Here is a 13845-nt window from a genome sequence, read left to right as displayed (position 1 = left end):
GCCGGAAACTGTGTTCTGCTACCTTAAATGGAAACTGTTCTTTGCTCTGCACTGACAGTTTGTATGGAAACTGTATCCGATACAATGTACAAAATTAACCAAATTAAGGGTGTCATAATCTCATCCATGAACGTTGTGACACGGGTCATGTCAACGTACCAGTACTCAGTAGCTCGGCATGGCAAGTGTAAAAAAAAGTGGAATATAAATCCACTGATGACGGCCCTTAACCAACCCAAAATTCTTTACCAACCATTCTTTTTCAAACACAGATTACATAGATACATATTAAAATGTTCAGTCGTGGATCTTAATAGACTCAAATCACTGAGAATGCTGACTCACCATTTCCAGAGTACGTCTTCTTGGTGCCACGCAGGCGCTCCTCGCTGTAGATCGTGATGCTTGCCATGGTACACTCGCCTGAAAAAGAAAGCTTACATGTCATTCAGTTGAACTCAGAAATGTACAACGAGTTTACTATGTTTGTAAATTCATATGTGAGCATTTCTATTCTGCAGTTTATAGTCGACCATACGAAATTCAGTGCACTTTTATTTGTGTCGATGAAGCATTTGTGTTCATCATTGACATAATCTAGAAAAGGCGTATTGAGTGTGCTGTCACTGGTGTGTGAGTCGTTTGTGAGTACTTGCGCGCGCGCGAATATAAGTGTGCGTGAGTATAGTTCGAATGTGTGTTTGTGTTACCGTGTCACACAGTGTGCGTGTTTGCATGAATGTGTGTGTCTGTGTGTACGTGTGTGTTTGTGTGACTGTGTCACAGTGTGTGTAAACGTGTGTGTGTCTGTGTGTATATATGTGTGTGTTTGTGTATACATGTGTCCATGTCTGTGTGCGTGCGTGTGTGTGTGTTTGTGCGACTGTGTCACAGTGTGTGTATACACGTGTGTGTGTGCGTGTGTGTGTTTTTTTTTCATGTGAGTATGTGTGTATGTGTGACTGTGTTACACAGTGTGAAAGTCTTGTAGCCGTTCTGCTTCAACGACTCAGCGGCTGAGATATAGACATGATAACGAGTCGACGCCCAAATGGCACAGGTCAGGGTAGGGCGACCCTAACAATTAACTGTAATTTTCTCCACAATAGCGGAGTTTGAATCTCAGCCAATTTGGCTTTCTCTAATTTTGCAAACCTATGGTGGTTTTACACACACACACACACACACACACACACACACACACACACACACACACACACACACACAAGCACTCACTCACACACGCACACACATCCAAGGTCACAACGTCAGGGGCATGGCGGGTATCGAACTCGGGACGTCGGAACCTCTCGGGACGCCCAACATAACGCCAAAATGATGTAAAAGACGATTAGAGCCCTTCAGAGGATAAGCCGTCATGCCGCATTAGCCAGGAACGATCAGACGGAAAAAATGATTATGTCATAATCATGACACTGACACGGGCACCGCCATATTGGAAGTTTGCAGCTTTTCAGCAAGTTTGTGGTATCACCTTGTGTTCCCGTTTTCACGCTATCAAACTCCCGGGTGCACCATCACTAGTTGCTAGAAAATGGGCAGGTTTTAACGAACTGAATGTCCTGAATTAGAACATGTGTTTATATATAGTATTCATGTACCGCATTGTTTTCGCCATACAACGTTTTCTTCCAATAAACAGAATGCTCTATCCTCCTACGGTTTGTATGTTTGCTCTCTTCAGAGGTTGGTGGAGAATTTAAGTAACTAGCAAAAAATCAAATTCTTAACTACTTTAGCTTTGCTCTTCACGTAAAACTGTGGTTGTGCGCACTTCCACCCTTGCGCGAGGAGAGAATTTCCAAAGTTTGGAAAGACGCAGGCCTTATCAGGTGCCGTGTATACTACTATACCCAGGTTTTTCTCGTAACACGAACTGGATTGTGCTAAATGAAACTCTCCTCTCGATAGGGTCACGCGCGGATCCAGGGGGGTGCGCGCCAGGCGCGCGCCTCCCCCTTCAGCTGGCAAAAAATAAAAATTGGTAAGATAAACCCAGGCTACTAGAGGTCTTCTGGGGGACGCCAAGAATATTGACAACGTTATAAAACCAATTCGCTTATTTGAAAGGAGGTTTTCTCGTAATTATTTAGAGAAACTTGCGGTTTGCAATTACTAGTGGGTCCTCCGAGTCACGAAAACTTATGGTAGAGGCCCGGGGACGGAGCGCGGTGGCATCAATTTCTCCCCATGAAATTCGTGGGCCGCTGTAAGCCAAAATCGGCGCTTAAAAATATAGAAAGAGCGTAGAAATTTTGTAAGATCTCCAAAAAATCAGCGAAAGTTAATTATTTTTAATAAACTGATGATTTCTATCGTCCGTTATCGGTTAGAGAGACTCGACCGGTCGACCCCGCCTTGGGAAAATCGGCGTCGTGCGCCGACACCCCCCTCCCCACTACAGTTCTGATCAGTCGCCGCAATGATTGATCGTCGTTTGATTGACGTTTTTGTTGTCATTTTCCCCGATTAACCGTCAACAATTGCCACCACAGAAGCAAAAAGAGTCCGTAATATGTATAATTTCAAATGCGTAAGACACTTTCAAGATCTTTCAAAATAGTCTCCTGCAAGCCGCTCAGACCCTACGAGATTTCGATGCGATTTTATAGGAGCGCGAGCCGCTTCGAGGAGCTAGTCACATCAGCAGCCAGGTACAAATAATTTTGCGATATTATTTCTGTAACGTAGCGTCATTTATGAATATTAAGAAGGACGAACTAGCCTTCGTTAGGTTTGTCCTCAGTGATAGTTGCTAAAAAATGTCCCTAACGTGAACTAGACACAGACAATGCAAAAATCAGTGTTAATTTGTTTCTCAAATTTGCTCAGAGAGAGAGAAGAGAGAACTGGTTTATTTATTGAACGCACACAAAATCAAGTACAAGCTGGTAGTCCGGAGACTAAATTGCCTCGCACTAAGTACACAAGAGAGTATAATGGAAATCCCTGCATATGTGCAGTAATCAAATTATTATAATCGCAATTCGCACTCAGCTGTACAATTTAAAAGTGTGGATCTACACACACATAGTCAATATATATATATATATATATATATATATATCAGTAATAAAATCTCATTTCAATCTAAAACATCACTATTAAGGAAAATTAAAAAGTGACATCTGAAGTCTAACATGAATTTAAAAGGTCGACACAGTATGGGAGCGTAGTGTTCCTAAAACGAGCCGTTCTACACTTAAACTGAGTGAAGTTGTCAGCGTTTCTGAGGCCTCTACCATGTGCCTCAGAGCGGCGTGGTGGTAGCCAGTCGAAAACCTCAGAATGGACAAGGGATCTGGCAAACTTGAGGCAGTGAGCCTTACGTCTTACATGCAAATGTTCCAGATCACACACCTGCAGTGCCGAACTGTAGGAACTGTAGGAGCGACCAAGGATAATCTTACAGGCTCTAACCTGGATACGCTCTATCATACGTGACTGTTCTACTGTAAGACCAGGGTGCCAAACCTGGCAGGCGTATTCCAGGGTGGGGCGGACAAACCCTATGTACACAAGTACTATAGTGCTCAGACCGTGTTTCTTCAAACACCTAATCATGTAAAGGCGGCGGTTAGCTTTGCCCACAATCATTACTACATGTGCAGTCCACTTCAAGTGTGCTTGTAGTATTACACCCAGGACCTTGGCCATGTGTACAACTTCAAGTTCAGATGTGCCAACAAACAGTTTGGGAGTTTCAGGCGGTCTTCACAGGAAGCATATTTTATGTACATCACCATGCATTTAGTTGGGTTAAGCTGCATGTAGTTCTTGTCAGTCCAGCTAACAAGATTGTCCAGATCGGTTTGAACTTTGGAAGAATGGTTCTAAAATGCACCAGAGAGCCTCTATTTCTTAAAAATTTTCTGGGGGAGGCCCCCCATACCCCCCAACGAGAGGGGGTACCCTCCTCTCGTGCTCTCCCCCCGCGCAGCTTGCGCTGCGAGGCAGCGGCCCCCCTTAGCAAATTTCTGGATCCGACAGTGAGGGTAGAAGTGGTCTGAGCAAAGACCGGACAGCTTTTGGGAACGAAAAGAATGATATGAAAGATACCAAACTATGTAAGACGAAAAGAGAAGTGTCGTGGGCATTATTTGTGTACATTTTTAAGAATACATTTCTATTTTTCCTTTCCATGCAGAGCCTAGCCGGGCCCCTGTTTGGAAATGTGACCCGATCCCGAATAGTAAAACAACTCTATTACAAAAGAAGAGACACCGCATACATCAACAAAATACCGTATACTTATCTGAACATGTATCTTAGATCTCTCTGTCTAATTTCCTTTTCTTCAACGGTACTCACATCACAATCGCACTGCAGCAAGAGCGCGTGTCCTGCTGCCATTACGGTAACGCCCCCCGGAAGTAGACTCCTTCGCAGACTTCGATCGCCTTTTATTTTATGGTGGGGGATGCGATTTTCAACGTTGACTAAGGTTTTCTAATGCCAGGAAAGGAGAAGTCAACCATGGAAGGGACTTTCACCCCACCTCCAGAACCAGCTACAAAACAAACTTTCGGAGACCCAAATCATAAGTGCGTAACAGTGTATGTTTGGATTTTCGGTGTGACTGATACTGTAAATGGGAAATATTTGCGGAGATTCAATTTCGCGGGAAATTGGAATTGGAAATTTCACATTGGCTTGAGCAAGTTTGCGGTTTGAAGCACAGTAGTGCTACGGTAGAAATGTCGCGGTGGTTTTAAGTTCACATTGAATAGTTCACCTCGAAAACCGCGAACATAAAACCTCTCGAACATTTTTTTTTTCTTTTTACAGTATAGGCAGTCATCGCGCGTGCCTCAGAAGGTCAGGGTCGGTGACTCACATTTCCAAACCGCTGCTCTTTTAGCGGCGGGAACAAAAAATAAATTCAAAGTGTATATCAATAAATACACATCATTTATGCTCATGACTAGTTTTCCGTTACGTTTTTTGTGTATTGTTGTTTTCTATATCGTAATTTGCCCGGCCAAGCGCCGGTTTGGCAATGTTACACGTCTTGACCTGTAATAGGCCCACAGTCCACTGGCACGGCGCTCTCGCTGCGATGGCAAATTTACCCGTCATGGTCGGAGAGCGCCGTGGAATCGCCATGGGAGCGCGACGAGAGCGCGGTGAGAGTGCCATAAGAAAATCTATCGTAGTTCATCTCTGAAATCCGTTGAGTAACCTTTCGAATCTTTGGCCGCCCGCTGAAGTTGCTGCACGGCGCTGAGGCAAATTTGCCATCGCAGCGAGAACGCCATGAGAGCGCCGTGAAATGGAATGGGAGTATTACATGTATGCTTGGAAATCAACTTTTGTAGGGGTCACCCAGTTGTCTATAGATGAAATTAATAGATAAACAAATGTGACCCTGGTAGACGCTAGTATATCTCGCCGAGTGGGAATAGCACTCAGATTGAGATTATATTGTTATCCTAAACGAAGATATAGACAACAATTTACTTACGGGTATCTTGTACAGCTACGACTGCCTGTTTCTCTGCTGACGAAGTTTCGGAGGGTGATGTCTCTTTCGTCGGTAGAACCGTCAGAGTGACCGCTCACAGAGTTGGGAAGAATATATAGAGCTCGCTGCAGGAGGGGGCGGTGTCTAGAAAGCTTTCAATCGGGGGTTACTAAAAGTCATCAATATATTTGGGCGTTCCTCGGTCGGATTCCTTCACACGGTTATTATATGATAATGGCCAGGTGTGCAACAAAAGGAGGGCGACTTGTGTCATTTGTCATACTTAGTGATGGCCTGACTGTCATGTACCGTGAACCAGCTCCTGCCAGGCTATCATCAAGGGCAATTTGTGCACTATCTTACCATCATGCATTGTTAACCGATCTACTTTAGTCGACGATATGATGCCTAATTTAATATAGGAATGTCTTTGTGATGACCGCCTCGTATCTATTTGAAACATATGACCAAGGAGGTTAAAAAAGGGTTAAAGGTCCGTTATATGACCTTGTTCAACTTGAGCCTGAAATATCTTTAGTTAGAGAAACTGTTTTATCATACTTTTCGTTCCCGAACTTTTGTTAGTTTCTGCTATTCCTTTACCTCTTGTCCGGTCAAGGACATCTTACAGCATAATGCTCACCTCACCTCACCTCACCGGTCCCATAATGCACATGACGAGTAATTATGTATAATCAGATATTGCCGACATCGGGATAATAATTAGATAAGAGACGATAGACACGTGCACCCTCAGGCGACAAGACGAAGATGGTACCATTGTAAAGACTGTATAGTGATTTACGTAGCTGTGAAAGAGTTGGTCGTGGGAACGTGCCCTCCAATATGGGGAACTGCCGTGGGAACAGGAGTTAGCTTGGAGACGTCGTCACTAGTATATATATAGTTCGTCCTCTTACGTCACATATTTGATTAAGAACATGTAAGAAGGCTACACAGTCAGAATTTATTACACAGTTTTGGGGTGGAAGATCGTTAATTTTATTTATTTATTTGTTTGTTTGTTAACCGCCCCATGGCGTAGCACAAGAGGTTTGTACTGAAGAGTACAAGCTTCATATTCAGGCAGGTTTAAGCAACTGACATGACACTAAGCTTAAGAATATTCAGCAGCAAATCAGTGGTTGTCACTAGTACTAGTAACATTCGTAATTATGATATTCCATTACTGATAGATTGCTAGGGGTACATCACTAAACACACGTAGATATGGAAGGAAGGTCACACAAATATCATGCACCAGCCTTAGGGTAACGTCACATTTCCAAACCGGAGCCCGGTTGGGCTGTCTGTCACTTGGATGATCACCATAACACCTGTCTTGACCTATTATTCTCTTAACGTCTTGTGCAGTTTGATGTCTTATATATCATACTTCATTTCACCCGAAAGCTGCCCGACCAGGCTCCGGTTTGGAAATGTGACGTAGACTTTGACAAACAGCACCATCCCTATCGTTCAGTATATCAGTTGTCAGAGAGGTAACACGTGGTGGAATGGTCCGACAGTGGTCCCAGGGAAAGGAGGGGTCAACGGGAATGGATCGTACGGACACTCTACTTTCTTGATGGATCCGATGGTGATGGTTTCTCCCCCAGCCACCAGCTGTACGCGGTAGTTGCCAGGCCCCATCGTCTTCTCCGTGTTGCTCGGCGGGTACCCTCCGCTGTAGCTACCGTACGGGTACAGGCTCCACCAGCCGCCTGGGGTTATAAAGGAATGCATGGAGACCCTTATTGCTAAATTTAAAAGACTTTTGAAGTAAAAGAAATGACCAAACGAACGGACAGGGGCTATAAACGCTGAGCGTTCATACTAATGTTTGTATTATGGTTATGTAATGGTATATGTTGATGGATTTAATAGGACTTGATGTAATCTGTATCTCATATTTTATCTAAACCTTACCTCCCTCATGGCCTCAATGAAAAGCGGCCTGCAGGCCGATTTGAGCTTCTTATAAATCAATAAACTTTAAGGTTCAAATAATCAAACAATTTGCACAATATATACACACTGGGTTAAGGGCATACCACAACAAAAGAATACTTTACAGATACGAACAAGTATGCATGGCAAGCTACTAAGGTCAGGGTATCCCAAAAGGCTTTTTAAGGTCGTTGGCTATCAACTGTGTTTTTACCAGTCCTTCAGCCGCTTTTTACCTCAATAGCTACGGCCGCGAACAAAGTTTAATACAAAGCCATCCAAATGATCTTGAGTTATAAATGCGAACATACAAACATAACCAAAAACAATGCCCTTGTCGGAGGTGAACATCCTTCATGGAGGTAATAATTGAGCAAAAAGTAAACCCCGTGCGTCTGCGTGTCATAGTGACCTCTACCCCTTACCTACCCCGGATGACGACTGAGCAGCAGTTGTCCATCTCGACGTCAGGATCGTCACACGTGACCACTTGCTCGGCCCCACAGAAGTCGTCCTTGTCGTACAAGGTCACTGCGTCCTGCCTGACGGGGCGGAGGGACCGGACCATGTCTGCATGGGCACACAGATGGTTATTTCTTTATTTTTTGTATTTTGTATTTGCCTTTTGACAGACGAGAACAATGTGGGACTGCACTCAAGTTTGCAACTTATATTAACAGTGGCACATACACGATACAGACAAAAGGTAAAGGTAGTCGCTTTTCTCCCCGACAGAAGTCAGGTACCCAATTTGACACCTGGGTAAAGTGAGAAAAGTCGTGTAAAGTGCCTTTCCCACGGGCACAAAGTAGGGGTCACTGCGAGTATCGAACTAACGTCACGTCTATCTGTGGGGTTTGGTAGCAAAACTTGGATCATCATCCGGAATGTATGTGACCGGACCCTAACGTATGTGACCGGGTGGTTATTATACCTAATAGTATCCCATGTAAATGATGTAACACAGTCGAATTGCTGCATTTAGCCCATTTGGGCTAGCCTGGGTACCACCCGGATGGTAGTTCGCTCCCATGTTCGCTTTTCTGGATAGCAGAAGGGAACATGGGAGCTAACTAGTGTATAATGAATGTCAGGCTGTATATAGTATGATCTAGTATATAATGAACGCCGGAGCGAACTACTTTCCGGGTGGTACCCAGGCTACATTAGGGCAGGAACATGCAAATAGAGATCATTAAAGATATCACCATTCCATGTGGTGTTGGCCGGGTTGACGTGGTTGGAGCGGATGTGTCCCGGGTCGGGGTAGATGCCGGTCGGCAGGCGGATAGAAGTCCCCTCGAAGTCGTTGTATGAGTACACCAGCCACTCTCCGCTGGTCACCTTGATAGAGAAGCAGGAGTTCTGCCCGGCCGGTACGTCCGCCACTAGGAACCGCCGAGTACAGAAAACAAAAGAAAGTAATAATAATAATCATCTGGTGTATTTTGCCAGCCAGTAGGTACCCAGTATGAGTAATGAGGCTGTTTAACGTGGTCGAGGCACCTCCTCGAGCACGGGACCCCCGTTTTACGTCCCTCCCGGAAGACGATTTCGTGGAAACTTCGTGAGGCTACAGCAATCCGGACGTCCTTGGTTGGTCCCCCATCCAAGCACTGTCCGGACCGTCGCGTTGCTTAACTTCCGAGATCGAGGGATCGGGTGTACCAACGCGCCACGCGGCCGTAGCGTCCTCTGTTGTTACGTGTTTATTTTTACTTAGAGGGTGGTACGATCACCAGTTTATTAGAGTTACTACAATAACTAAATGGAAAGGAGTGAGTGAGTTTAGGTTTAAACCAGCTAGTAACTTGCAATTCTGAAAATACAGGGGCATTTTTGTACAACTTGTGGAAGGTGAAATTGTGAATCGAGAAGAAAATGTCGAAGGATCGTCAAAATGAAACGTTACCCTATCTTTATATTAGCGATGACGAACACAGATAGTTGACACTTCGAATCTATATCTAATTTGCGAGAAGAGAAGAGATGAGAACAATTTATAAATCAAACAACTTCCTGAAGACAGTAGGAGGTAACTTACCTGTGTCAGTGAATGTGTGTTTTGTTCCGCGCAAGCCCTCCTCATCATAAATGCTGATACTGTTGGTTGCCATTTTCTGTAGAAATATCAGAATCAGCAACATTTCCGCTTAAGACACGTACGCACCCCAGCACGTCTCAAGACACAACCCAACACGTCTCAAGACTCACAAAACACGTCTCAAGACTCACAAGATGCACTCCAACACGTCTCAAGACACCCCCTATACGTCTCAAGACACAACCCAACACCGTCTCAAGACACAACCAAACAGGTCCCAAGACACAAGCAAACAGGTCCCAAGACACAGCCAAACAGGTCTCAAGACACAACCAAACAGGTCCCAAGACACAAGCAAACAGGTCCCAAGACACAACCAAACAGGTCTCAAGACTCACAAGACACAACCAGTACGTCTCAAGACACAACCCAACACCTCTCAAGAGTCACACAACATATCTCAAGAATCTTACAATACCGCTCAAGACACAACCAAACACGTCTCAAGACACGCAACCAAACACGTCTCAAGACACAACCAAACACGTCTCAAGACACAACCAAATACGTCTCAAGACACAACCCTATACCTCTCAAGACACAACCCAACACGTCTCAGTACACAGCCCAACACGTCTCAAGACACAACCCATCACGTCTCAAGATGCAACCCAACACGTCTCAAGACACAACCCAACACGTCTGAAGACATCCCCCGACACGTCTGAATACACAATCTAACACGTCTCAAGACGCACCCCAACACGTCTCAAGACACAACCCAACACGTCTCAAGACACACTCAACACACCTCAGGACGTCTTAAGACACAACTCAACACATCTCAAGACACAACCCAACAAGGTCTCAAGACACAATCCAACACGTCTCAAGACACAACCCAACACGGCTCAACACACACCAACACCTCTCTAGACTCACACAATACGTCTCAAGACTCACAAGACGCACCCCAACACGTCTCAAGACTCACACAACGTTAACACTTCGATCAAGACACAACCCAGGACCTCTGAAGATGCATCCCAAAACGTCTCAATAACACTCAGGAGTCAAAACACAGACAATACGTCTCAAGACACCGACACGTCTCCGCAAGACAGACATAGTACCCTCAACACTCAAGCCGACACCTCTCAAGACGCGCACACATGTATCTCTAATACCCCTGTCACATTATCCACGATCTTCGGGCGTATCGATGGAAGATCGGCCATATTCAAGATCGACAGAGGGTTGTGCGTATTTCTCACCTGAAAACCGTCCCTGTCACATACAAGCCATACTTTGTACCTTGTACAAATGTTGTGCAACAAAGTTATCATTATAAAAGAGGCAAGGGCGATTGCCGCAGAATCGTCGTCCAATCGATTTTCGCCATATGGGACAGGGGTATAAGCATAGGTGGAGATTTCAGAAAATAAAACCTCGAAACAATGGTATCAACCCCTGAATACCAACGCTCGGAATACTTCGTATTCAATCGGAACCAAATCCAATATTTTTGTTACAATTGTGAAACAGTCTGTTAAGAAATGAGTGACGAATCATCGTACGCCTTCCATCATTAGTGAGTCCAAATTTCGTCAAACTCTGGTCTAACTTTCACAGTCCGTTTACGCTATCTCCGCAACAAATTTAAGCTAGTCTACAACAGCGCACCAGATAAGGGGCACTCACCCCTGTCGCTGACTCTTATACCACATTACTCTTGTCTTCGTGAACAAAGGGTATGAGAGAGTGAACCGATTTGTATCAGGTATCACTAGGTATTGTACTCAATAGGTAGCTGGAAAGGCTATTAGAAATTGGCATTCCGCCACCTAATGATACGTCAGAGGTTGCAAAATAAACTTCTGAGGCCGTCTAACTTTATTATCTAGACTATTTGTCTTATTTCTGTCATTTTTGCAGCAGTTTATGGAGTTTGGCAAATATTATGAAGTGTCGCATAGATATTTCTAGGCATGCCCCAAGAACAAATTCGTAAGTTCCTGTCTCTTTGAACGTGTTTGATATTTATTTTCCCGACCCCTGGCTACAGACGCAAATCACACAGTTACACTAAAACTTTTCTATATGCTGTCCACAAAGAAATACGACGTAAACGTATTCAAACCTGTCACTCCCCCCGAATAAAGAGAGTTCTGGAAGTTTCCACCCGTTGAACAAATTCAAACAGATGATATTTCAGATGCCCTATGATCGTGTCGGCGTCACTGAGTCCTTTGATTTGATCCATTTACTTATGATTTAGGACCGTGTCAAAAAGGCCAGCTCCCTGCCTGAGGCATTGCATACTTTACAGATAATGACGCGTTATCTGCTTAATTAATGTCAATCCTGATTCTCCGAAGAATCTCATTTAGAAAGCAACGCCAGGTGAATTAGATATACAGATAGTTCCCAACTGTGTTATTAAAGGTACACTACAGATATCTCTGGTCGTGATCACTCAGGACAAAATCAGCAAAACTACAAGCCAGTTTAGAAGAGGAATGACAGCAATGCCGAGTACAGCGCCCCCGCACAAAACTGGACAATTGCAGCCGCCTGATACCCAAGCCTGCTCTAATCGCGTGCTTGCAGGCACTGTGGTGGTTGACAGCGACATTAGTGACAGTAGACTGGTGATTGATTGTAGACGCAATGGAAAATTCCTGTAAGTTTGAGCAGACTTATTTTCCCCACAAGAAGTGGTTCGCGTTAACTTGCCTCTGACTCTGAGGATATGAAGGGCATTGCTGACACCAAATCCTCTTTGCTCGCGGGTCATCATTTCAAGGGTATACAACTACAGCAACTACATGTATTTCACGATTTAAAGTACCCCCTGTACGAGTCAAAGGTTGCGAGTTAATCTCTAAGGAAATCTATCGGACGCAAATTTAAAGACTGTCGTATGATCGCCGTGTGAATGCAAGCTTATAAAAAATCCTTATACCCTTGTCACATTATCCACGATCTTCGGGCGTATGGATGGAAGATCGGCCATAATCAAGATCGGCAAAGGGTTGCGCGTATTTTTCACCTGAAAACCGTCCCTGTCATATTCAAGCCATACTTTCTACCTTGTACAGTTGTTGTGCAATAAAGTTGTTATCATAAGCGAGGCTCGGGCGATTGCCGCAGAATCGTCGTCCGATCGATTTTCGCCAAAATGTGACGGGTATAAGGACGGTCTTGGGATTTTTTTTTCATAGATCGTACAAATTTACTTTACAGAGCTGTAAAAGGGGAAATTTTCGCGGGAATTTGATAACGCCTTGGGGAGAAAATTGAGTGTTCGCGGTACGTGGTTAAGTTTGTGGTTGAAACTATCATGCAGGGTTTTACACTTTTACTGTATGAAGGGGATGTTTGTTCGCGGTGGATTTAAGCTTGCGGTGGAGAGGTCAACGTGAAGAACGCAAACATAAAACCACCGCGAACATCTATCTAAACTTTTACAGTACCATTCTCCGTTTTACATGTGTGCTGGGGATTGTTCATTGTATCACCGTATACGTAGCGGGGGGGGGGGGTACCTTGAACTCTCCACCTCTGTACACCGTAGGAGTCGGACACACAACAGCGGAAACCTATTTTCAAGAAGTACTTACCAAAAACCGCGGAACGTCAGTAGTATTCGAATTTCGATGTCAGTTTGGGCCGCCCCGAAGCACAGAATGACGTTGCACTAAAGGGAGGGGGCAGTTTTGTGATAGTCTGTTTGATTCTTTCACATGTTACTGTACTGTAAATGCAGAAATTTTGGCGGTGGTTTTATGTTCGCCGTTTTCGCGGTGGTCGCTTCACCTTCTGTCCTCTACCCGCGCCACTTACGGCACCTCTTCTCACTACATGTACATATATTGTCTCGTTATCAGGAAAGCTTGGGAGCTTGCCACGGCGAAGACATGTGAATCTGTTTGATTGTTTGTTCGTATAACCGGCACACTGGTACGGCCTTGAGGCGGAACACACCAGATTGGTACACTAGGTGAAAGTTGCATAAGACCAGACTTATGACTTTGATCTACTCATACCGAGATACTTGGCAATGCCCTTTTTTGATTAGGGTGATGTTTTTAAAATTCTTTAAGTTAAACGTGCTGGAGGTGTGGCTCTTTCCAAAACACTGGGCCCGGTTTTACGTCCTACCTGGGAGGGCGTCCATAATCAAAGCTAGGTACTCATTGTCATCTAAGTAGAGTGAGGAAATACTGTAAATGCAGAAACTTTCGCGGTGGATTAATGTTCGCGTTTTTCGCGGTGGCCGCTTCACCGCGAACTTTAAACCACCGCGAACGTTTTCTCATGGCAATTAAAGACTACAGTGTATCATCGGGTGCTACCACGAACC

General features: G+C 44.6%; 2 protein-coding genes across 3 annotated transcripts in view; both read right to left on the bottom strand.

Annotated features, from left to right (window-relative positions):
* Nucleotides 1-5592, bottom strand: part of LOC118416460 — a 17686-nt gene extending 12094 nt beyond the window's left edge. The window contains exons 1-2 of the mRNA XM_035821564.1: nt 5486-5592; nt 346-423 (exon numbers count right to left, since the gene is read on the bottom strand). The gene's annotated coding sequence lies outside the window, so the exon portion shown is untranslated. The remainder of the gene's footprint in view (nt 1-345; nt 424-5485) is intronic.
* Nucleotides 5593-6356: 764 nt separating this feature from the next.
* Nucleotides 6357-13201, bottom strand: LOC118416683 (gamma-crystallin B-like). Of its 2 annotated transcripts, XM_035821863.1 has the most exons (5): nt 13103-13201; nt 9480-9555; nt 8644-8823; nt 7865-8005; nt 6357-7209 (listed from the first exon to the last, which is right to left on the bottom strand). In XM_035821863.1, the coding sequence occupies exons 2-5, from the start codon at nt 9550-9552 to the stop codon at nt 6980-6982; spliced, it is 624 nt and encodes a 207-aa protein (XP_035677756.1). In that variant the 5' UTR covers nt 9553-9555; nt 13103-13201; the 3' UTR covers nt 6357-6979. The 2 variants fall into 2 exon arrangements, with proteins under 2 accessions (XP_035677756.1, XP_035677755.1); XM_035821862.1 differs by lacking the exon at nt 13103-13201 and having other exon boundaries at nt 9480-9731.
* Between the last annotated feature and the right edge of the window lie 644 nt (nt 13202-13845).

The sequence above is a fragment of the Branchiostoma floridae genome, chromosome 5, assembly GCF_000003815.2.
Source record: "Branchiostoma floridae strain S238N-H82 chromosome 5, Bfl_VNyyK, whole genome shotgun sequence".
NCBI classification, from domain to species: domain Eukaryota; kingdom Metazoa; phylum Chordata; class Leptocardii; order Amphioxiformes; family Branchiostomatidae; genus Branchiostoma; species Branchiostoma floridae.
This window is presented reverse-complemented; position numbering and strand designations above follow the sequence as displayed.